At 30.9% G+C, this 22,945-nt stretch overlaps 1 protein-coding gene and 1 non-coding gene across 3 annotated transcripts; both read right to left on the reverse strand.

Annotated features, from left to right (window-relative positions):
* Nucleotides 1–694: 694 nt before the first annotated feature.
* LOC129880213 (serine/threonine-protein kinase PBL34-like) lies at nucleotides 695–7,487 on the reverse strand. Of its 2 annotated transcripts, none has more exons than XM_055954149.1 (6): nucleotides 6,694–7,487; nucleotides 4,642–4,979; nucleotides 4,404–4,539; nucleotides 1,965–2,101; nucleotides 1,769–1,892; nucleotides 695–1,491 (listed from the first exon to the last, which is right to left on the reverse strand). In XM_055954149.1, exons 1-6 carry the CDS (start codon nucleotides 6,875–6,877, stop codon nucleotides 971–973), a joined length of 1,440 nt encoding a protein of 479 aa, XP_055810124.1. In that variant the 5' UTR covers nucleotides 6,878–7,487; the 3' UTR covers nucleotides 695–970. The 2 variants fall into 2 exon arrangements, with proteins under 2 accessions (XP_055810124.1, XP_055810126.1); XM_055954151.1 differs by having other exon boundaries at nucleotides 4,642–4,976; nucleotides 6,694–7,485.
* Nucleotides 7,488–12,447: 4,960 nt separating this feature from the next.
* LOC129881325 (U6 spliceosomal RNA) lies at nucleotides 12,448–12,550 on the reverse strand. The gene has a single exon (XR_008765552.1). It is a non-coding gene; the product is annotated as a U6 spliceosomal RNA (small nuclear RNA).
* Between the last annotated feature and the right edge of the window lie 10,395 nt (nucleotides 12,551–22,945).

Genomic DNA, 22,945 nt, shown 5'->3' on the forward strand with positions numbered 1-22,945 from the left:
TGCATGATCAGCAGATTTAAGGATACTTTGGTTTTTGACAACTCTACCGTCACAGAGACAAGTGTAAGGTCCTCCACCCTTGGATCAAAAACCACAACACCAAGAGAAGTCTGGTGTTTGAAACATCTCGTGTTCACACACAATTTAAGATTCAAGGAAGGGTCACATCCGTTTGTAATATAGACAACCTATCTTAACGTAAGAATTAATGGTTGATATCATGATCCAAACTCATGATCTATCGGTCATAAAAAGATAGCTTTACCGTTGCTTCAAAATTAGCATTATTTTTTTCATTACCAACAGCAACTGACGACTTTCTTTGGTAGAGTATATGTGTATCTAAAAGGTTACTCCCCAGAAAGGACTGACATATATGCAACAAATTCAGCGTTTTTTTTCTCTTTATTCAAGAATAGGGTCATTAGTTTTGGAATAATTATTCAATAAATGACCTTATCTGTATTTCTCTTGAAACTTAAGGACCTTTGAAATCATGATCTTCTAATGAGAAAATGCTAAAACTACAATTCAAAATTATGTAAGTTATACCAAACATATGACAACAGTCTAATACTGATCTATAAGGTTGAAAAATATGAGCAAACATTAAACTCGAATTTAACGTTGTGGAGGAGGATAATTTCATAATGGTTATATTTGCACAACTAAAAAGAGGTACAAGATCAAAATATAGGGCCCAAAATAGGAATATTCGCGAAAATCAGCCGAGGGAGAGGTACATTTGACACAATATTTACTCCATGGACTTTGAGCTCCGCTTACAATACATTCTTTTCAAGTGGGAGTTCAGCATTTTCAAAGATCACAACTTTAGTTAATTGTGCACTACTTCCCCTTTTGCCAGTTCATCCAACGACAAAATGGGAGGCGGCCAACAAAATATATTCATAGCTGGAGAGAGAACGAAAAGAATGGTAGAAACAGATAACTTGTCAATCCAATAATACTAAGTTTTGCCGTTTGGTTTTGGTGAATTCTGAGGAAACTGATGATGGTATGGAGAACCATGAGAACCGTTTGGGATTGAAAGACTTCTAGGATGTTGTTGTCCATTCCTCGAGAACGATCCCTGTGTTCTAACACCATTTTTGGTACTGGGACTTGATCCAACGCGGTCTGCTTGCATTGTCTGGAAGTAGTAGGATGAGCTGGCCATGTCTTTAAGATTTGGTAATGGCTTCAAGGCTTCAACAACTTCACTCATCATAGGCCTAGCTTTGGGATCACGGCTAAGGCAGCGAGCAGCCAACTGTGCAGCTTTCTGAGCACCTTTTATAGAGAAATGGCCTTCAAGTCTAGGATCTACCAGTCTGTAAAACCTTCTTCTTTCACCAAGATGAGGCCGTGCCCATTCAACAAGGTTGTGTTCCCCATTTGGTCGGTTCTTGTCCATCGATCTCCTACCTGTTATCATTTCAAGTAGAACTACACCAAAACTGTAGACGTCACTCTTTGACGTTAGATGCCCTGAGACAAATGAACAAGACAAATGACAATCAGTAAGAGGTACTTATCAGCTATCCTATGGAAGCTTTAGTCAACAAAGCATCAAACGCATTGAAAATTCTTCAACTGTGATTCAGGTTATGGAGTTGTACAGAGGAATTCAAAGCAAGTTTGGTGTTTCGAGCAGAACAGTCTCCAATTAAGTTAGACTTGAAGTGACACATAAAAATTGATAAAATTGAGTCAACCATAAGGGTAATTATTGTAGGAATTACGAGAACAAAGATCTAAACCCTACCTGTCATCACATACTCAGGAGCTGCATAACCATACGTTCCCATGACACGAGTGGAAACATGTGTCTTGTCACCCTCAGGACCATCTTTAGCAAGGCCAAAATCAGAAAGTTTGGCATTGTAATCCTGAGAGAAGAGTAATTAGAAAAATATAAAAAGGAGAAACGTCTTTCTTGTTTCCAATGAACTGAAACATACCGCATCAAGTAGAATGTTGGATGTTTTAAAATCACGGTATATTACTGGTCTTTCTGCTTCCTCATGAAGAAAAGCAAGACCTTTTGCAGCACCCAGAGCTATCTTCATGCGGATAGACCAAGGAAGAGGCATGGATCCTGCACATAAAAGCTTTATTAGCAGAGAATATGATGAACATAAAGATTTTCTGAAGAAAGTACAATATATTAACACAAAGATTTGCACTAAAATTTCACAAGACTAGTGCACTATCACTACACTTAGGTTGACCTTTATTGTATTCATCTTTCATCATTCATTTGGGAGGTTCTTTAGTTTAATCGCCATAGTCCACCATGAGAGCACATGAAGTCTGATCTTGATTCAGAAAACATCTTAAGGGGGGAAGGTAAACTTACAAAATCCTTCATCTTTTGGTTATTCTAATGAGCATATGCTCAAACAGAAACCAGGAAATATAAGTATGATATCATTGATCTTTACCATGAAACACCATCCCCTCCCTACAATTTCACTTTTTCTTTCCAGCACAATTAAATTGATGGCTACGTAGGAATTGAAGTCAGCGCATTATATATTGTGTGTAGCATAGAATCTTGATGTCTGGGATCAGGGCCGAGTTCAAATATTACAATCTCCCAAACAAACAGAAGTTGACCTGAACTTGTGGGCTCAGTGATATACAGCAAGCATCCTCACTTCCCAAGATTATTGCTTAATATTTACTGTAGAATTGAAACATATTTCAGAGAAGGAACCTCAAGTGTGTCTCACTATTTAAGCATTATTTATACTTGGTTTGCAGGCAGTTAATACTCTAAAACACCACATTTTTCTTGACACATGGGAAAAAGAAAAGTAAGAGCAGCACAATCACTTCAAACCACCTACTCCACTGAGGGTTTAGGATCACATCCCCAAATTGAATACCGTGCTACCTTGGGTCAATTAACATTAGAGGGATGGCCATCATCAAGAGCTTGTACGTGAAACAACTATATACATCCTCCCTGAAGGCAGGATACACCCACTAACTAAAAAAAATAATAGATCTCTTTGGGGGGTCAGGTGTACAAAATAAGTTAGAGATGTGAATAACCAGATATATTAGTATATTATAATTACATTGAAAAACACCTCTTATGGGCATATGACTAGATTTATGGGCTGTTACCTGTTTGAAGGTTATCATAGGAGTCGATGACATTACTGAGACAATTGATAATAGCATCAGATGACAGTCCTATACCTTTGATTATTTTTTATAAGTAATGAAATTATATAAATGTAAAAACATCAGTAAGGTGGTTTTCCAAAGATTACAAAGTGTGCAAGGCCTAATCATATCGAGCAATGAATCTACTTCTTTACATTGGCCATGTTACACCAAAAAGCTAGCAAGGAGATACAATTTTGTTTGAGGTTATGTATGATGCTATGTTTGCCTTCAAAAATTCTGTTGTTTCTTTCCATCCAAATTGTCCACCAAATGACGATGGGAACCGTATTCCAAAGCTTGTTAGTCTTCCTATTTAGACCATCTCTTCTCTAACTATGTAAGAAATCCAAAATGGAATGGGACATTGTCCATGACATGTCCAAAATAGCAAAAAAATATGCTCCAAATCCAAATAGGTGATCTAACAGAAAGTGCAACACATAAATCCCAGTAAAAAGAAAATTATACCATTTTATGGGACCAAACAATAGAATATGAAAAAATTTCAATCAAGCTTCTATATCCTTCCAAATCAACCGAGAGATATTTTCTTCCTGTCTTGAAAAAGTGGTATTTAAACCTATAATTTGTAATGTAGGACTAACAGAACTGATAAGCTTCCAGAAGCAAATAACAAAGGCAAACTATAAAGTTTCTTCCTTAAAACCATATATCCCATAGGTCCTTGAGCTACCCCTGGCTTTAATCTGGCATTAACATGTGCAAGAAAATCTGACAACGCAACTAAAACTTATATGCAAATCCTGCATCACTTCAATCTGGGAACAAACAATGAATAGTGATCTGATTTCCACATCAATGGTTGCCTTGCTAATGTGGAGATCCCATATACCATTTGGATTTCAAAATTTACAAGGCTTAGTTGCATTACATCATAGTAATTCTTCTATTAAAGAAATAAATTTATCACATGCTTCAATAGCTATAGGGGCATAGAGCTTAAAGAGAATTCAAGTTCTATTCCACAGGAAGAAACCTTATGGAACTAAAGCAATGCTAACCGATGATACCAGCAATATGCACGTTAATAGTTAGTATTTCCACTCACCCTTGCAAGATTAGCTAGTGCATTAAGATGCTCAAGAATATGTACAACACATATTGCTCGTAGATGTACTATCAATGTTTTTTTCTTTTTTCAAAGATTGATCACCAGAAAATATATTCAAGAATACAAAAATGAAGAGTCAGTTACATACTCCTGAACAGATGATTTTCCAAGCTTCCTCGAGGCATAAATTCATAAACTAACAGTCTCTGATCATCTTCAATGCAGTAACCAATCAGTTTAACCAAATTAGGATGAACAAGATCACCCAGGAAATTCACTTCAGCCTGCCAAATGGACAAAACTTAATACAAAACCAAAAATAAAGGTAAAAAAATTTAAAAAATAGAGAATTAAGGTTTTATAAATAAAATAAGAGAGCAGCAAACCAGCCATTCTTTGTGACCCTGAAGTCCATCATGATTTAAAGTTTTCACAGCAACAGTAAGCCCCGTCCCTGGTTTAACAGGTGCTGTGCCATTCTCTTCGATCCACCCCTTGAAGACGCATCCAAAACCCCCTTCACCAAGAAGGGACTCTGGTCTGAAGTTTCTTGTTGCCAACTTCAAATCGTTAAATGCAAACTTACGAAGCCGGGAAGAAACTTTAAGCTCCTCTTCAAGTTTGGAGGTGGATGAATTACTTTCTGCATTGCTGGTAGTCGTAGATGAGATAATTGGCGCAACAGGTTGGTCTCTGCTTGTGTCATTTGTAGATTTACTTTCTGCTAAAGCAATGCAAGAAGTTAGAACATAGGTAGATTTATCTTAATGAAAAGATAAGAAGTTAAAACTGGTTTGCCTAAAACAAAGCGTTTAAACAGGGGAAAAATTCAACAGTTTGTGTTCTAATAGCTTATTGCTTTATTCTGTTAGTTGCTTGACTTGCTTCTGAGTTTCAATAATATAGCAAATTGTAATAGCTTTGCTATGGCTTTGTAATTTTTATCCTTGATGATTAATAAAATGTTAGTTACAAAAAGAAAGGGGTTTAAACAACTCCAAGCAATCAAGCAAAATGCATACACGATGCTAGTATTGGCATAATAAGAGCTACAAGTGCACAAGTATTCCAGCAGAAAATAAGCCCACAGTATCATCAATAATTTATTGATATGTTATTGTCATGTCAAGAGATCTATGCTTCAACTGCATAGTTATTTTGTAAATATTTGATTGATTCTCCTGTCAACAGTAGATAAGTCATGTGATAAAAAAAAGACATTGAACCTAACTCAACTTTAAAAGCTAGCTCATACGGTGAATATTATCTAAGACCATAGAAAGAGACAACAACCCCCTCATGCCAAGAACTGGACATTTGAAGCATGGCATAACATGGGTGCCCAACATTGGAAAACACGACGACGGTGAAGGAATTGGCGCTGATGCTGATAAGAAAACAGACGTTGAACCTAACTCAAACTCGAAAGTAAGCAAATAAGATGATAATTATAAGAAGAAAACATTTCAACAACCTAACATCCACAAACAGATTTGCATTTTTTTATGCTAAAATTTTTCTGATCTGCATTACTGAAAAAAGCAACCTAAAAAGGGGAGATATTAACCTCTTATTGCAATCAAAAATACTGTCCTCATACAGTGAACTAGCGTTTGCAATCAACTTCTCGCTCTTCGTATGATTCTTCAACTAGACTTGGAAAGACACGCATGAACACCAAAAGACAGGAACCCAAGGACTAAGACTAGAGGGTTGCTAATCAACCCTAAAATCAGCTGGAAGTTCTCTCATTTGTCAGATAATTGCTACCCATGCCAGAGAGTCATGCTCACAAAGAATAAGGATGGGGATGGTATATAAGAGAACCTAGTATTGTTTAGGTGATCGCAAATTAAGTGGCTCTTTCAGCTTCACATTATACAAGATAATTCTTATTATTTGGCTATCGAATTAGGCCATCCACATGCAAACATATAAGTAAAGAAAACCCAACCACAGCGACAGGAATTAGCTGCTTAGTTGCACCAACATTTTGATGTGAATACTGACATTATCACCCTAACAAAAATGTGCCTTTGCAAATGGATGTTTAAGAAAAGTTTCCGAGTTTTACTCGGGAAAGGCCTCTAGCAATTTTCCAAATTCAGCCTCCATCTTGAATTCTTTTAGACTGCCCCCATTATTACCCCTTTGAGTTAACATCGTCAACTACTATCCGTACAAGAAATTTGTGCAAGCCATTCCACCTCTATTTATCAACAAGTGATTGCATAACAACTGACCAATCTCAAAAGGAATTTCAGTAGATAAAAGCATGAGACTAACACTTCAATAACCAAAACACTAGACATATTGGACTAATTGGACCATGCCTATAAGACAAATTTCTACAAAGAATCCAAAGAACAGAAGGCAATTAGACTTTCAAATCATAATATTTTTCATGCAACTTTGATTCAAAGTGAGCAAAGAGTTACCACAGTGAGTGCTGATGCCACTGATGGAGCTATCAACTTTAGATCTTGAAGAAATACAGCTACCAATAAACCACAACTTAGTCCAACATCCAGTCTCCTCTTCAGAAACCTCTTTCTTCTTCTTCCCCTTGGATTTCTCTACATCCCAAGACTCCCCCTTTACACCATCACCACCTAATCCCATATTTTGCAATACCTATAATCAAACTCAAATATCATGAAAACCCCACCAAGAACCCAACTTTCAACCCCACCTCCCTCCCACCCACCTTCATCAACCCCCTCAACTCCAAAAAATGTCAACTTTTCTCTACCCTTCACCTTAAAATCACCAAAACCCCCTAAAAATCAAACAAGTAATCAAAACCCCAAGTTTCCTAGATCACTCAAAAGAAGGAAATACACAAAGGGGCAAAAGAAATTTCCAAAAATATCTACCCCACTTCTCCAAGACTCAATTTTTCAAGAACCCCAGAAGAATAAAAGCAAAAAACAGATGAAATAGCTCAAACCCAACTGAAAAAAATCAAGAAAATAAGACATTCAAAGTCTCAAAAAAACCAAAAAAAGAGGTAACTTTGATTCAGATCACATGCTTTGTTGTCTTGACCTTACAAAACAAAGAAGTTGGAAGCACCAAACACTGTGGAAGCAAAGCTGGAATCAGATAATCCCACTTCAAAAAAGTGCAACCCCCAAAAATGTCTGCTCCCTCAAAGATATTGAAATCTCAACAAAAGACTCAAATATTCTGAGTGCTGACCAGTTCTTGGCTTCTAACAATAGGAAAAAGTAAAAAAGGAAAAAAGAAAAATACAAAAGAAATGATCTTTTATATTTATATTAGTATCTCCAATATTTCACCACAGTATATATATGAATATCTAATATGGAATATATGTTTGTGTGGGGTATTATAATAAAAGCAGATTATTATTAGTGCCGTTTGAATTGTCTTATAAGTTACTTATAACTTGTTTTCAACTTTTTGAGTATTTGACTGATCAAAAGTCATTTTATACTTAAAATAAGCCTAAATAAATAATTAAATTTGTTTGAATAGATTTATTTTAAGCAGCTTAAAAACAGTTTATAAGTCAAAAAAAAATAAATTGAATTGCACATACTCTTTTTTTAACTTATAAGCAATTTTCAATTTATAAGTTACTTAAAATAACTACATTCAAACAGGCTCTTACTCTTTCCGTGTTATATTATTTATCCATTTTTTTTACACACGCTTTTTAAGAAATTACAAAATAAAACATGATAATTTTATTAGTTTATCCTTTTAGCTTTCTTATACACTCTAAATTCATATGTGTACTCGTCAATATCAAAATTAACAATGAAATAGTTTATTTAAAACTTTATACAGTAGTATTTATAATGTCAAAAGGAATAATTGAAAAAGTGAAATTATAAATAAAATAAAACAAAACTTATGAATTATCGGCGCTCTTTGCCTTTTTCTTGCAATAGAATCGAAGACCGAGAAAAGCAAAATCTGAGAGCTGACCGGAAAATACGGTCAGGAATGTTGAGCTGCCCGAAATGCCCATGTGGAAGTTGACGGTATTTAAGGAGTACTTTGGAATGAGATAAAATATTTATTTAATAAAAAATATATTTTGTTTTACCATGAAAAGCATCTTATCATATAAAAATATTTCTTTGATTATTTAGTAATTGATAGGAGCTAAAGACGTGTAACATATGTCTTACTACGTTCTAATTTATATGATGGTACTTAATCGGATATTAAATTTACGAAAATAAATATATTAAATTTATAATTTAAAATAAATTATCTTATTGAAAGTCAATTTTTTTTAACTAACTTACTTTTAAATTATAAAATATGACATCTTTTAAAAATTGACTAAAAAAATATGATATAAATTGAGATAGGAGGGATAATAGTTTTATCATATGAAAACTGATGTATAAAGATTGAGAAGCAAACTTACTTTCTTTTTAAAAAAATATGGGGAAAAGGATATAAGATAGAGAATTGGATCTTTATCAATTAGGTAAAGTTCAGATAATTAATCAATTATGCTGTTAAAATTTTCAAAAAAATAAATTTACTTAAATTCAATTGAGTACATGTAATTATATTAATTTTTCATGATTAATAAGCAATAAATTATGATAAAAATAAATAGTAATTGATTGTCGGGTTTAGTAATAAACCATATATAAAATGCATGTGTCAAAAGATGAAAGTGCGGAAATGAAGATGTTTGTGATGAATATGTGGTCATATTATTAAGAGAGATAAAATTAAAAATGAAGATATTCAAAATAAGGTGGAGTGACTTTAGTGAAGAGAAAATACACAAATATTCCAGTGCGAAAACGTGAGAGGTTGGCTATAAATGATTAAGGAGAGGTAGAGGTAGATCAAAAAAATATTAATGAGAGTTGATTAGACAAGATATGAAATAATTTGATCAACTTATCAAGGACATGATCTTAAATAAAAAATTGTGGAGGACACAAATTATAGTGATAGATTAATAGATAGTATTGTGTTATCTTGCTAATCATTCCATACTAGTAGTGGAAGTATTACTCCTATAGTTTTTGTCCTTTCATGCATGTACTAAATGTTATATTTTGCACTTCTATCATCTTACGGATTTTTTCCTCCAGAATGCTTACACATGTTTTTTATAATATTTTGTCATGGCTTCTTCACTTTTGATATTTTTTTTTATGACATGCTTTAAAATATATTTTTTTATGACGAGAATCTAACGAAAACAACATTTCTAACACTTTAGATAAAAGTAAAATATGTATACACTATAAGAACTCTACCCCCTATTAGTAAAATTACACAGAATATGTTTTTATTGTTAGACTTTTAAATTAGCAATAATGCTAAAGTAATAGTGGGAATAGAAATTATGATATCTTCACGCACAAATGACTTTTGTTCGTTAAAAAAAGGGAAAAGACTCATTTATGTCATCCATTAAAAGTTTGGCACATCTATGCTGCCGTTTGAGAAAAGACTCATTTATGTCATCATTTTTTAACTCTGGTTTTGCAAAACCACCTAAACAACTTTTAACACTTTTCTATTGGAGTTTTGAATTAAATGTAATTTTTTTGCTTCTTCTTCTTCAAAAATATCAAGAACACATGAAGAACACCCAAAATCCAAATTTTAACTTCTTCAATTTTTCACGAAATCACCTCAAATTTCAATAGTAGCATCCATCCGAGCTAGATATTGAAACACAATATCTTTTAAGAATTCAACCTAACCCAACAAGACACACTTAAAATTTCTTCAAAAATTTAAAACGTTAACCTCCTTTAATGGTGGAATTTTTGCCACAATTCCAAATCACTTGAAATTATAAACACAAACATAATGAACTTTAAAATAGTATTTTTTGGGTCTATGTTCAAAATTTCAAGTAATTTAGAATTGTGGCGAAAATTCCACTATTAAGGGAGGTTAAAATTTTAAAGAAATTTTAAGTGTGTCTTTTGGATTAGGTTGAATTTAAGCTTAAAATATATTAAATTTTGATATATAACTCTATGGGATGTTACTATTGAAATTTGAGGTGATTTCGTGCAAGGTTGAAGAAGTTGAAAATTAGGATTTTTGGTGTTCTTCGTGTGTTCTTGAAGAAGAAGAAGCAAAAAAAAAATACATTTGATTCACAACTCCGATAGAAAAGTGTTAAAAGTTGTTTAAGTGGTTTTACAAAATCGGGGTTAAAAATTAAATGGTATAGATGAGCCTTTTCTCAAACGGCAATGACATAGATGAGCCAAACTTTTAACGGATGACATAAATGAGTCTTTTCTCAAAATTGATGTTATATTTAAACCTTTTTCCTTAAAAAAAAACCTACATTTTAATAATCTGGAGTTCAAGCTTATTGAAATGTAAATCTTTTTATTAGGAATGTTATCACAAAAAGTAAGCCTAATAATACTTAAATTCAAATTTATTGGATTCCAAACAAATATTGGATACCAAAGGCGATATCAAAAAAAAAACAATTATTTCCCCTATTTAAAAAAAAAACAAATACAAAAAAAGGCAAGTTGAAAATAAAGGTGATCCGAGTGGTAATTTAGGTATTTCGCATGTCTGTTCAAGAAGTAGAGTGTGGAAATGTTAGGCAGCTAAAAGTAGGGGCAGGAGAGAGAATGTGACTGTGCGGGACCCATTTGTTGACATGTCAAGCCAGCTGAAGGTGCTTATTTTTTGTTTTTCTTCTTCTATCTCATATTTATATTGAAATTCGATTAATTTAAATTTGTGTCATAGAGTGTTATTTCTTTTCTTATTCTTTTTGTTTAGTGAAAATAATGTGTATTCTTTTTTCATTTTACCCTTTGCGGTAATGAAGTTTTATAATTTTCTAGAAGTTAAACTACACTACTTATAAAGTTATACTTCAATAAGAAACCATTTGTATGTATAATTTCACATTTAATAATCTTTACGAGGTTGATTAAACAAAAAGATAGTACAGAAAAATATGGTTCAAATTTTTTCTTTTGATACTTTTCTTAATACGTGTATATTACCTTAGAAATTTAGTTAATATGGAATAGTGGGAGTATTATTTTTATACTTAACAAACAATGGTTGTTTTAATATTAAAGTTAGTAATACATGAATAAACATAATTAATAATAAAATTCAGCTTAAAGTCTCTTAAAAGTATACAAGACTAAAGATATTTTTATAAATAAAAACATTTTTTTTCTAAATATTATATATTGCGCGTTATTTTTAATACACCAAAATATAATAATGAATAACAAATAGTAATATAAGCATAGTTGATTTCTAAAAGATATTATACCTGTCCAACTTTCTCTATATTAGTCAGTTGTATTACCAAGCCTATTGCATTAGCTCACATAATATCGTGATCTTTTTTAATTTGGATTATTTCATCTTATTTAATTGATCCTTTGATTAAATCAATGATTCTCTTAATCACACATCGTGTTTGAGTAAGCTAATCACACATCGTGTTTGAGTAAGCTAATCACACATCGTGTTTGAGTAAGCTAATGACTTATATAATTTAACCAATTCTTAGCTTGCAAATATCATTCTTATATATTATTATAAGAAGGCATAGTATTATTATAAGGTCACTTATCCGTTATAAAAAGATAAAGGATGAAGTAGGTTACATTTTAAAATCTTATCGTCTTCCAAGCAAATCAAATCTAAATAAGTTGCTCAGATCGTAAACATCTTCTATCTTTTGATCTTTAGAATTTAAAGTTGTGAATATAAATCATCAAAAACAAAAAATAATTTTTATGAATATGATATGATTTTAGCGACTAACATACACACATAGACTTCTAATATCAATCAAAGCATCACTTAATATTTTTGTTTTCATTAAAATTAAATCTAAAACCTCATAAATATTTAGCTTATATACTTCATTGACCATTCATTTCCTTTCGAGTGTCGTCCAAATACCATTTTGTAACAAATATTTGAATGAAAGGGCTTCAATGAATTGGATATTGGAATTTATATAGCAGAACCTTATTGGTTTGGATTGTAGTTGAAGTGTATTATTGATAATTGTTACGGATCCTATTGTTATATATGAATTTTTTCTTCGAAAACAACTTGTTTATCTTTTTTAAAAAAAAGTAAAATTTACATATAATACAATATACACCACTTTATGTAGATACCATTTTGGGAATACACAAAGTATATGTTTTTTTCGGTAAACTAAAAATTTGGACTATTTCTCAATTTGTGCGTGCCATTCTTGCGCATGGCCATGCTAATCTTCTCTGTATCATTCCAATTTTATTGGATCTTCCCGAAGGGACACACAAAGTATATGTTATTGTTGTTTAGTATATAACTCCCGAGGAAGTGATCTCTTATGACCGAAAGAAAATAATTTTCTTGATTTCTTATATATCAAAATTAAAAAATCTCTTATAGAAATAATATATAACTAAAAATAAATTTATGAATAACTACAAAAACACTACTATTTTAATTGAAAATATTTTATTTAAAGGACAATTCATATTCAAAATAAGTGGCTAATTGTGCGCAAAAAGGGGATAAAGAGATATGAAGAAATTTAACCAAATTCCAAAGGTACTATGAGTTGGATAAAATATCCAACTCATCAAACCTTAGTATTATACAAAGGAGGTAAAATTAATCATAACTCGATCAATCCGTTTAAGTTTAACTTGGTTGGTTATTGATTCATTATTTATTAGCTTAATTTATTTTGATTCATAAAAGAAAATATACTAATATATAGCCTAAATTAATCCATGAGAAATCTTATTAAATAAAAAGTATATTTTTATTTGATATGTTATATATAGTCATACTAAAAATATAGTTTATTAAATATTAAACAATTATCAAAAAAATAGATACAATTTAAATTTAGTAAAAATTGGAAGGATTTAGTTTGACTCATTTTTCCTGTGCATTCAGCCGAAATAACTTTTGATCTGGTCAATAACTGTTTATTTATTAACTCAGCTCATTTTGACATGCTCAAATTGAATTTGACCCATTCATTTGACAACACTAGTATTGTCTATGATTTTGTATTAAAAGTTGGGATTTAATTATATAAATTTACGGATGGTTTGGAATAGATTATTATTTTAAAATATTAGCAAATTTGTAATTTTCAGTATTTAATCTTGAAGTGAAATATTGAAAATACTAATCTGAAAGTATATTTTAACTAAAATATTATTTCTACTCTAATATGTAGCTTTCACAAAATAATAATAACAATTATAATAATCTCAAAGAAAAGCTCACGTTCAAACAAATCTTTATCAGCATCTATATATACAATTTTTCCACTTCTTACTTAAAATAATTTTGGATAGTTAGCACAAAAGGAATACTTTGGTGTTGGTATTTAAATTTATCCAAACCAAATGACCCTAAGTGTTCTATTTTATAACTCTTAAATCATATCATAACGATCATAATCATGAAACGAATCTACTTATATTTCCAGGGGAAAAAATATAGATTATTTATCTTGCTCGTAATAACAAATTAAATACTTATTTTGGTAAGAAATACAAAAATAATGATAAATATTAAATAACAATTTCGTAGAAACTCCCCGAATAATATCTACCATAATTTTCTTAATATCATCAACTCAAATACGCATCTAAAGACCTACCAAATAACTCATCTTTCAACAAATTCAAACCATTAGCTAAGTAGTCAAGATTCTAGAATATAAAATCATTAATTGTACAATACTTGATAAGCTTATAAATTAGGTCAATATTGTTTTTTTTTTCTTAGTACAATGAAAAATATTAAAAATTACACCCATTCATAAGCAACATTACTGATATCTATCATGAGCAAAAGCTTCATATTTTTGACTATATCATTTTATATTAACAATATTTCTTATTTATCGAAATATCTTCTCTTCAATTCGTCTTGGTGACTTAATTCAAGCAAATATATATATACATGTATATGATCTTTAATTAGGTCAATAGTACCTAAAGGGTGTCTACAAATAAGAATAATTTAAGAAAAGAATTAAGAAAGTTATCCTAAAGTGTGTGAGAAAACTAATGAGAAGCAAATATCAAAACAAGAAGACCTTTTTATTTTATTTTAATATGTGTGACATATATGGCCACTTAAAATTCTTAGTTGTTTTGTTAATTATGTGACACATGACACACATATACTTTTAATGGTGTGGCTAATTGTCAACTCTTTTATGTTCCCATTACTTTTGTCTTAGTTTCAAACAGTAATAATCTTCAACAATAACCTAACATCATTGAAAACTTAGTACTAATATATGATGATCTGTCCTTCTAGTTGTCAACAACATAAGAAATTAATGCTTCATGGATATATATATATATATATATATATATATATATATATATATATATATATATATATATATATATATGCAATAGTTTAGTGTAATTTTTCATGGATATATATGATATATCTACAACAATGTTTAGTCAGAAATGAAGTTAGAATCCATAATTTGCAACTGTGTTATATATCACTATTATTTTTAGTGCCCACTAATAAAGGCTTTTCGTTCAATTAATTAATTAATTATCTAGATTAAATGCAATGTTCTACAAGGCAAAGGACAAATTTAGACTAGTTTGTTAATGTACCTTAGCGGCTAATTAAGGGATGGGAACATCAAACATATTCTTTATACAATCTTGGACAATTTTTTCTACATGAATTAATATTTAAAAAAATTTATTTCTTTATCATAGTTTACCTACGGAGCGTAGCGGCATTGCATATGAAGCATGAGACGAAAATTTCATGTATTTTTAAAAAAAATTAAAAGTTAACTATTAATTATAAAAAGTTATTAATATGTGAAAAAGATTATAGATTATTTGTTAAAGATGGTATAAATTTCAAAAAGAAGAAATGCAAGAAAAACTAGGTTCTTTTTGTTTACTATATATATATAGGGGAGAGGGGAATGGCCTCAGGTGAACTTATAGGCTAAAATATGAGGTACGTGAATATGTGATTTTTCCGTAAAATAATATATTTTATGTATATATTTTTTAGAATTAATACAATATTAATTTGTCGGTGCTCATATTACAAGCCAGCTAAATTATGCACTTGATTGGATATTGGGTTATTAACTATTAAAATTTTTGGGAAAAATTAGTTGTCCAATTTAATCGAAAATGTACACATATCTCAACTTTATCATTTAAAACGTTGATTCTTCTTATTACGTAAAATGAATAGCATGAGATTATAAATAGAGGATATTATAGTCGAAACGTGGCTAAATTTACAATATTAATTTGGTCAAGGAACAATAAAAAAAACCTTGATTTTTTATTGCAAATTCAAAGTTTATTTTCTTTGATTTTTCACCCAGTGGCTGGAGCCTGCATTGGAGTTTTGATTAAATTCGAATTGCGCATTGCAGGGCACATTCGGATTGACGCTCTCAATAAAATTTTCTCCATACTCAAAACTCAATTCGAAACTTTTAATTAAGAATGAAGTAGTTTCATCACTACATCATAACCATGCAAATTCAAAGGCTGTTTGTTTCTGTCACACACATAATATGTGGCTCGAGCAGCCTTTTATGGAAAATCACCTGGTTCAGACATGACTTAAGTAGGTCAAGTGATTATCTACCACTCTACTTATGGCCCAATTAGCTCTTCTTCTAATGCATAGGTCAAAATTTATCCTTTTTGCTGCAGTGAGTGCGCTATTTTAAAAAATATGTGTCCTTTATTTAAATTTTTTTAATCGTCGCACTGAATTTGTCTAATACAATTTATATTTTTTATGATTTGTGAGTTATTACACAAAAATAAATTTATCCAATGTGAATAAGGACGATGTGTTTCCTTGGATTGCCAAGAAAAAAAAAAGGAAAGAAATTAGACAACTTTAGTAAATGGTAAAATAAAAATGTTCGCTCTAGAAAGGGAAATGGGGTAGTCTCATGAAATTAAAATGGAACATTTTTTTATTGTCAATGTTTGACTTAGATAAGATGAAATATGTTTTTTTTAAAAAAAAACATATTTCAAAAGTACGTACCTAAGTTTTATTTTTTTCGAAAAACAAATAGCACAAGATAGTTTTATATTTGTGATGGTTTAGTCATATTTTGTATCGATCTACGAAGTATTAGTTAATAGGTTTGAAACTATGGAAGTATAAGATGTTAAAGTTAATAATTATTATAGAGGATATAGATATGAATATGAGGAAGAAAAAAAAAGTCTATCCAGTACCACTTGATGAAACTATTTTCTTTTCTGCATTTAATAAGATTACAAGAGATTCCTTCTTCTTTTCTTTTTCTCGTTCAATTTGCTCCTCTCTTTTTTTTCCTTTGTTTTTCTTTTTCCTTTTTTTTCCCTTGTTTTTTTTTTTACTTTTATTTGTCTTAGATTCTTTTTTCCTTGTTTTCTTTACCTTCTTTTGATTGAGTTTTGCTTTGAGTATCTAAATATATATATATTTATAGTGTGTTTTAGTTCTAATCATCTATTTTTGAGAGTTGAGTCAGAATATGAAAATTTGTCGAGTATAGTTATAAATAATATAGTTTGGTTGATATTAGTGATACTATTGAAGTTTTATGCTCTGTTCAAAATTAACAAAATTATTAAAAGAAAAATTATGTGAATAAGCAAATATATACTATTTAATTAGTTAACATAACTAGAGTTTAATTAAATTACCATTCACCACTAATTTACAATCATAATTAGGTGGCACATATTCAGAATTTGTATAATTCGGTTCTCAATTGTATAAATTCAAAATTTGTATAATTCGGTTCCTAATTGTATAAATTTAGAATTTTCCTAATTGTATAAATCCAGAATTCGTATATGCTTACCCTAGCTTGTATATAATTATCATGTTGATACATATGATTTGTATAAGTTTTGAAAATTCCTGAATGTATAAATACAAAATTTGCCTGTTTGTATATTGGCAGGCTGGCAGCAAATTATACAAACGAAAATACCCATAACAAACAAAAATTATAGCTATGAAACGTAATTGTAGTAGCTATTTGTGAAATTTCCTCATTATTAAATTATTTTATTTGATTAACATATATATATATATATATATATATATAAAAGATGAATAATCCAAACAAACTCAAAATAGATTAAATTGAAGCTCAAAATATTGTGACACCTAAAACCTCAATATTCTTGATCCGCCTCTAGTGAAAGTGGTATAAGAGAATGTCCCCTAAATTTATGAGGCTTTACGTGTTTTCGTAGAAAGCTTGTATTTCAACATTATTTAAGAAAAGAAAAAAAAAGATGTTTTACTACTTTTCTTGTGTTTGGTATGTGTGCATAGCGGGGTTGCCACCATGAAATGCTTAAAATTATTCAACAGTCAAAAAACCCAACTTAAGTCCCTTCGATGATATTTCATTAAAGCAAAAAAAAAAAGTGTGGTATGATGATTAAAGTATCTCCAATTTTAATTATAAATTTTAGGTTTGAATTTCAAAATAAAAAACCTTTCGATAAAGAACGTTTTAGTTAGCTCTACAGTGAACAATCGGCTATGGACAAGAGTTCAGATTAACTAATAATAACAATAATAATATACTCAATGTATTTTATTTTATTTTTTGAAACTGATAACTTTATATATTTATGCTAGAATTAAAATCTTACAAGAGTTGTAGTACCTCCCATATTTACAAAGTACTACCTACATCTATGATCATATGTCTATAATGAGTCTAAAACATCAACAATAGAAATAGGATATAAGAAAGTAACTAGTTACACCAAAAACACGATAGCTACATGCAATTAAGCTTAATTTGTTGCATACTATTTTCTATGCTCTCAAAAAACCAAGAATTCCTCTCTTTTCATATTGTCCATCAAATGCTTGCCGGGAGTATTCTCAATGTAATTTCATTAAAGAGATTTAGTGATTGTGGTGTGTAGTGGGTATGCTCTATACAATCTTTTATGTCTATCTTGAGAAGGTAGACAAGTTAGTTCTAATAGACCCTTAGTTCAAATAAAATCACAAAAATTATGTATGTAAAATAATTATAATAGTGAAGAATCCATATTGAAACAATAAAGAAGAATAGTAACAACAATGATATACGATAACCGAAATCAATAAAACAATAAAATCGAAGAATAAGATTATACGAGAGTAACAAACGATACTGATACAAAATGAGGCAACATTCAATTATCTGCTAAACTTCTATCTTAATCATTGACCTCCAAATCTTCCTATCTAGGATTATGTACTCAGTAAACTGCAGGTGTGTAACACCCCAAATTTTTTTGTCAAGACTCGAACCATTATTCATATGCGTATAGACTTGAACTCGATGAATTCTAATTCTATATATGAGTTAGAATCAATTTCTAAGTATTTGAAGTGTATTAGAGGTGAATTATGGTCATAAGGAACCTCTAGTACTAAGTTGAGTTGAAAGATCATTTACCGATTAAGTTTTCATATAAGATCTTATAAGGGTCAAATTTAAATGACCATATCTATCAGATATTAAGATTTAGGTGACTTATGACCTATAAAATTAAATATCTACGTGTCCTCTTTCCAACGCCACTAAGTTTGCCTCATTTGGAGTTTGGAGTAAAAAGTTATGACCGTTTTACTAGAGACGCTCCATTCTGGCAGAAGTCCGCGATGGCTCTGCGACGCGGACTCCACTGCCTAAGCCAAACACTGCACCTTTTATTTTTTTTAAGGGTATGTTTGTCCTATAACCCTTTGGGAAGTTATTTTAATATCTCTAAACGAGTAGAAATCAATTTTCCTCATTAAAAACTCTCCTATTCACTCCTAAACTTTAACGCTCAAGAATTTTCAAGAAAAACATAAAGTTAGGGTTCTCTTTCAAGGTTCTTCATCAAGGTAAGTCCTTCTTCATAGATTTCAAGCTTTCCAAACCAAACTTCTTCATCTATTCATAAATCGCTAAGAGAAATCTTAAATCCTAACCATAGGGTTTTCAAGAAAATAAATCCAAGAATTTCAAGAAAGGATATCTTGATTGTTCTTCTTCAAGTTAACATTTTTCATCAAGATTTGTGGAGATTTTAAGGTATGTAAGGCTAAACTAAAGCATGAACTTTGTTCTTCCATTTACCCCATGATTGCGATAGGTTGATTTGTGAATGAATTGAGTCCCCACGATTGTGATAGGTTGAATTGTGAATGAATTGAGTCACATGATTGTGTTTCTTGAGAATTTTCTTTAAACTTAACATATTTTTACATAATATTGCGTAATTGATGATTTCTATGAGCTTGTTCTTGAACAAATGATTTTTGACTATTTACTTCATAAACCCTCATGATATTTTGACTAACAATGGATGAATATGATTAAGGATTGAGTTTAGAGCCTTGGATTTATGAATGTATGATTGTGATTGGAATGTGAGCATGATGATGGTATTGATGAAACTTGATAGTCTTTGCATCTTCATTATTGAACTAAATTGAATGATCTCAACTAAATATTGTCATAAATGATTGTCCCAACTACTCATAAATGAAAGATTTGGGAATGATTGGATGATTGTCCGAAAAGATTGATTGGATAGAATCGATGAACTGATAAAAGTCCATATGAGGCTTGTTCATTGGTTGATTGGGCTTAATTGTCTTATGAGCATTGAGTCATGGGAGGAGTATCGAGCTCTGAATTGGGTAAGAGTAAGTAATAACTCGAACTCAATAACTACGCCGCCAAATATAGAAGAGGATTGAACCATTAAAGTCGGATGTTTCCTTATTTTATTATTCTGAAAAGATAGGACTTGATTGATTGTTGGATCTAGATTGGTAGATTTGTCCTTTACCCTGACAAGGTATTGGACGATTATGACAACAGGAACGAGCTTGTTGCACGATCACTAGCTCATAAGTGATTGTTGTCGAATAAGAGAAACACCCATATAGGTCTTGATAGTACTTTGATTTGATTGGATTGGATTGAATTGTATATGATTGGTCTATGTCTAAACCTTACTCTTGCTTTAAACTTATGACATCTTGATCGAGCTTCTTACTTCTTGATTTGAGTTATCTGAGTTGATAGTATTCTACCTTAAACATGTTTCATTCAGCTATATTACATACTTGTACATTACACATACTAACGTCCCTTTGGGCCTGCATCATTTCATGATGCACATGTACTGAAAGTCATCAACAGGCGCATCGTTGAGGATCTATTCGTATTCAGCTGATTGGTGAGTCCTCCCTGCTTCCGTAGATGCACATTTATCTTTCTAACCTTTGAGTTTAGTTTTCTTTATTTGAATTGAGGTAGCCATGAACCTGTCATTGGCACCATTTAGATAGTACTGATAGAGGCTTCATAGACTAGATTGTTGACTTATTGATTTGAATTGTCCTTTGTCTAGTTTCATTCGTACTAGTCTTGTTGATTGGATTAGACAGATTGTCGGCCTTTGGCCTTATTCTATAAGTATCTATTTGATCATCTTGATGAGTTAAGTTTTCCGCTAATAGAGAGTTGATTGAATGATTGTGTGAACAGGACAAGTGGTTCGCTTAGGGACTAACAATAGTTTCTGAGTGCCGGTCACGCCTAGGGTACCCTCCCGAGGCATGACAAGGTGTGTCATATTCTATCTAATCACCTCTCACAATAATTGTTCAACCTACCTTTACTTCCCATCGTACCTACTGCGACCAACCTACCTCTCATACCTCCTCACTGAGGCATGTGAGACATTTGTGCATCTTCTCTTTACATGTCCGAAAAATTTCAATCTCGCCTCCCTCATCTTATCCACCACAGAGGTCAGAGGCCACTACCATCTTATCCCAAATATCTTCGTTCCTAACCCTATCTCTCCTAATATGCCCACACATCTATCTAGACATCCCCATTTTCGCTACTTTCATCTACTAGACATACAATATTTTGATCAGTCAAAACTTTGCTCCATACAACATATATATCTAGAGTTCAAATTAGTCGTGTAAATGAATGTCACTTACTTGATATATAGTTGAACCGGCGGAAAAAAAACGTATATATCAAAGAACAAATAAAAAATAAGTAATAGATTGTAGTTGCACACCAAAAAATAAGCAGGGAGCAAGAGTTCTTCAACAATGATTTTGGTCCTTAAATCAGACGTTAAAAGAAAACTAAATGTAAAGAGCCTATCCTAACAAAAATATCAGTGATAGATTCTTTTATTGTTTATTAATAAACTATCACCTAAATGTGTTGTATTTCATGAGAAAGGTATGACACGAGGATCGAGCCTTACCTCCAAAATACATCATGAGATTGATTTTATTCTATTTCTCCAAAAAAGCTAAAACAGGGAATTAAACTCTTATTACCTAGCTGAACTATACAAATTTAACTAACAAAAAAGTTAACTTTGTCATAACAAGATCTTATTGAAGGAGTTGCCATTTGTCTAACACTAGAAGAAACAATCGGAAATATTAGTGATAGATTGCACAACTCAAACTTATAATTATTTGTCACGTGTAAATAAAATTAATATCGTCATTCTAGAACTCCCCTACTATTTCTAAAACCATGTAAACATGAATTAATTTAAGAAACAAATATTACTATATATCAAAAGTTCTTTATTATCGGTCATTTCTTAATCTGAAGGAAGGTAATTGGAACTTACAATGGCTAATAAGTAATCTAAGATTGGAGATAAAGGGTGCTTACCAATCGGGCAACACTCTTTTGTCAATTATAAACACTGTTCATTTATCAAAGTTCGATAGTATATTTGAGCATTTTTCCTTTATATTACCAATAATTTTAAAATTTTAATTTCTTCAATTTTTCACGAAATCACTTCATATTTTAATAGTAGCATCCCTCCGAGCTAGATATCAAAACTCAATATTTTTTAAGTTCGAACTCAACCTAACCTAACAAGACACACTTAATTTTTTTTCAAAGTTTCAAAACTTTAACCTCCTTCAATGGTAGAATTTTCTCCACAACTCCAAATTACTTAAAATTTTGAACACAGACATTGTAAACTTTAACATAGTGTTTTTTGAATCTATGTTCAAAATTTCAAGTAATTTGGAGTTGTGGCGAAAATTTCACCATTAAAGGAGGTTGAAGTTTTGAAACTTTGAAGAAATTTTAAATGTGTCTTGTTAGGTTAGGTTGAATTCGAGCTTAGAAGATATTGAATTTTGATATCTACCTCGGAGGGATGCTACTATTAAAATTTGAAGTGATTTCGTGAAAAAATGAAGAAGTTAAAAATTTGGAATTGTTGGTGTTCTTGAAGAAGGAGCAAAAAGAGTACATTTGATTCAAAACTCCAATTGAAAGTGTTAAAAATTATTTGGGTGATTTTGCAAAATTGGAGTTAAAAAATAATGGCATAGATGATCATTTTCTCAAACATCAATGACATAGATGAGCAAAACTTTTAACTGATGACATAAATGAGTCTTTTCTCAAAATTTGATGGCATATTTTAGCTTTTTCCCTATAATGAATTAATTGAAGACTTAAATATTTTTCTCTATCTAAACTTTCTCTTTCACTACACTAACTCAATGTCTAATAAGAATTCTTAAAATTGAAGGTGGAGGTGCTTACCAGCCGGACAACACTCTTTTGTCAATCATAAACACTGTTCATTTAAC

This window comes from Solanum dulcamara, chromosome 2 (assembly GCF_947179165.1).
Source record: "Solanum dulcamara chromosome 2, daSolDulc1.2, whole genome shotgun sequence".
Lineage (NCBI taxonomy): Eukaryota > Viridiplantae > Streptophyta > Magnoliopsida > Solanales > Solanaceae > Solanum > Solanum dulcamara.

Coding starts and splice junctions, on each gene's coding strand:
- LOC129880213 (XM_055954149.1), bottom strand. CDS start 6,877: ATGGGATTAGGTGGTGATGGTGTAAAGGGGGAGTCTTGGGATGTAGAG. Junction 4,540..4,641: donor AGGGTCACAAAGAATGGCTG/GTTTGCTGCTCT, acceptor TCCATTTGGCAG/GCTGAAGTGAATTTCCTGGG. Junction 1,893..1,964: donor CCAACATTCTACTTGATGCG/GTATGTTTCAGT, acceptor CTCTTCTCTCAG/GATTACAATGCCAAACTTTC.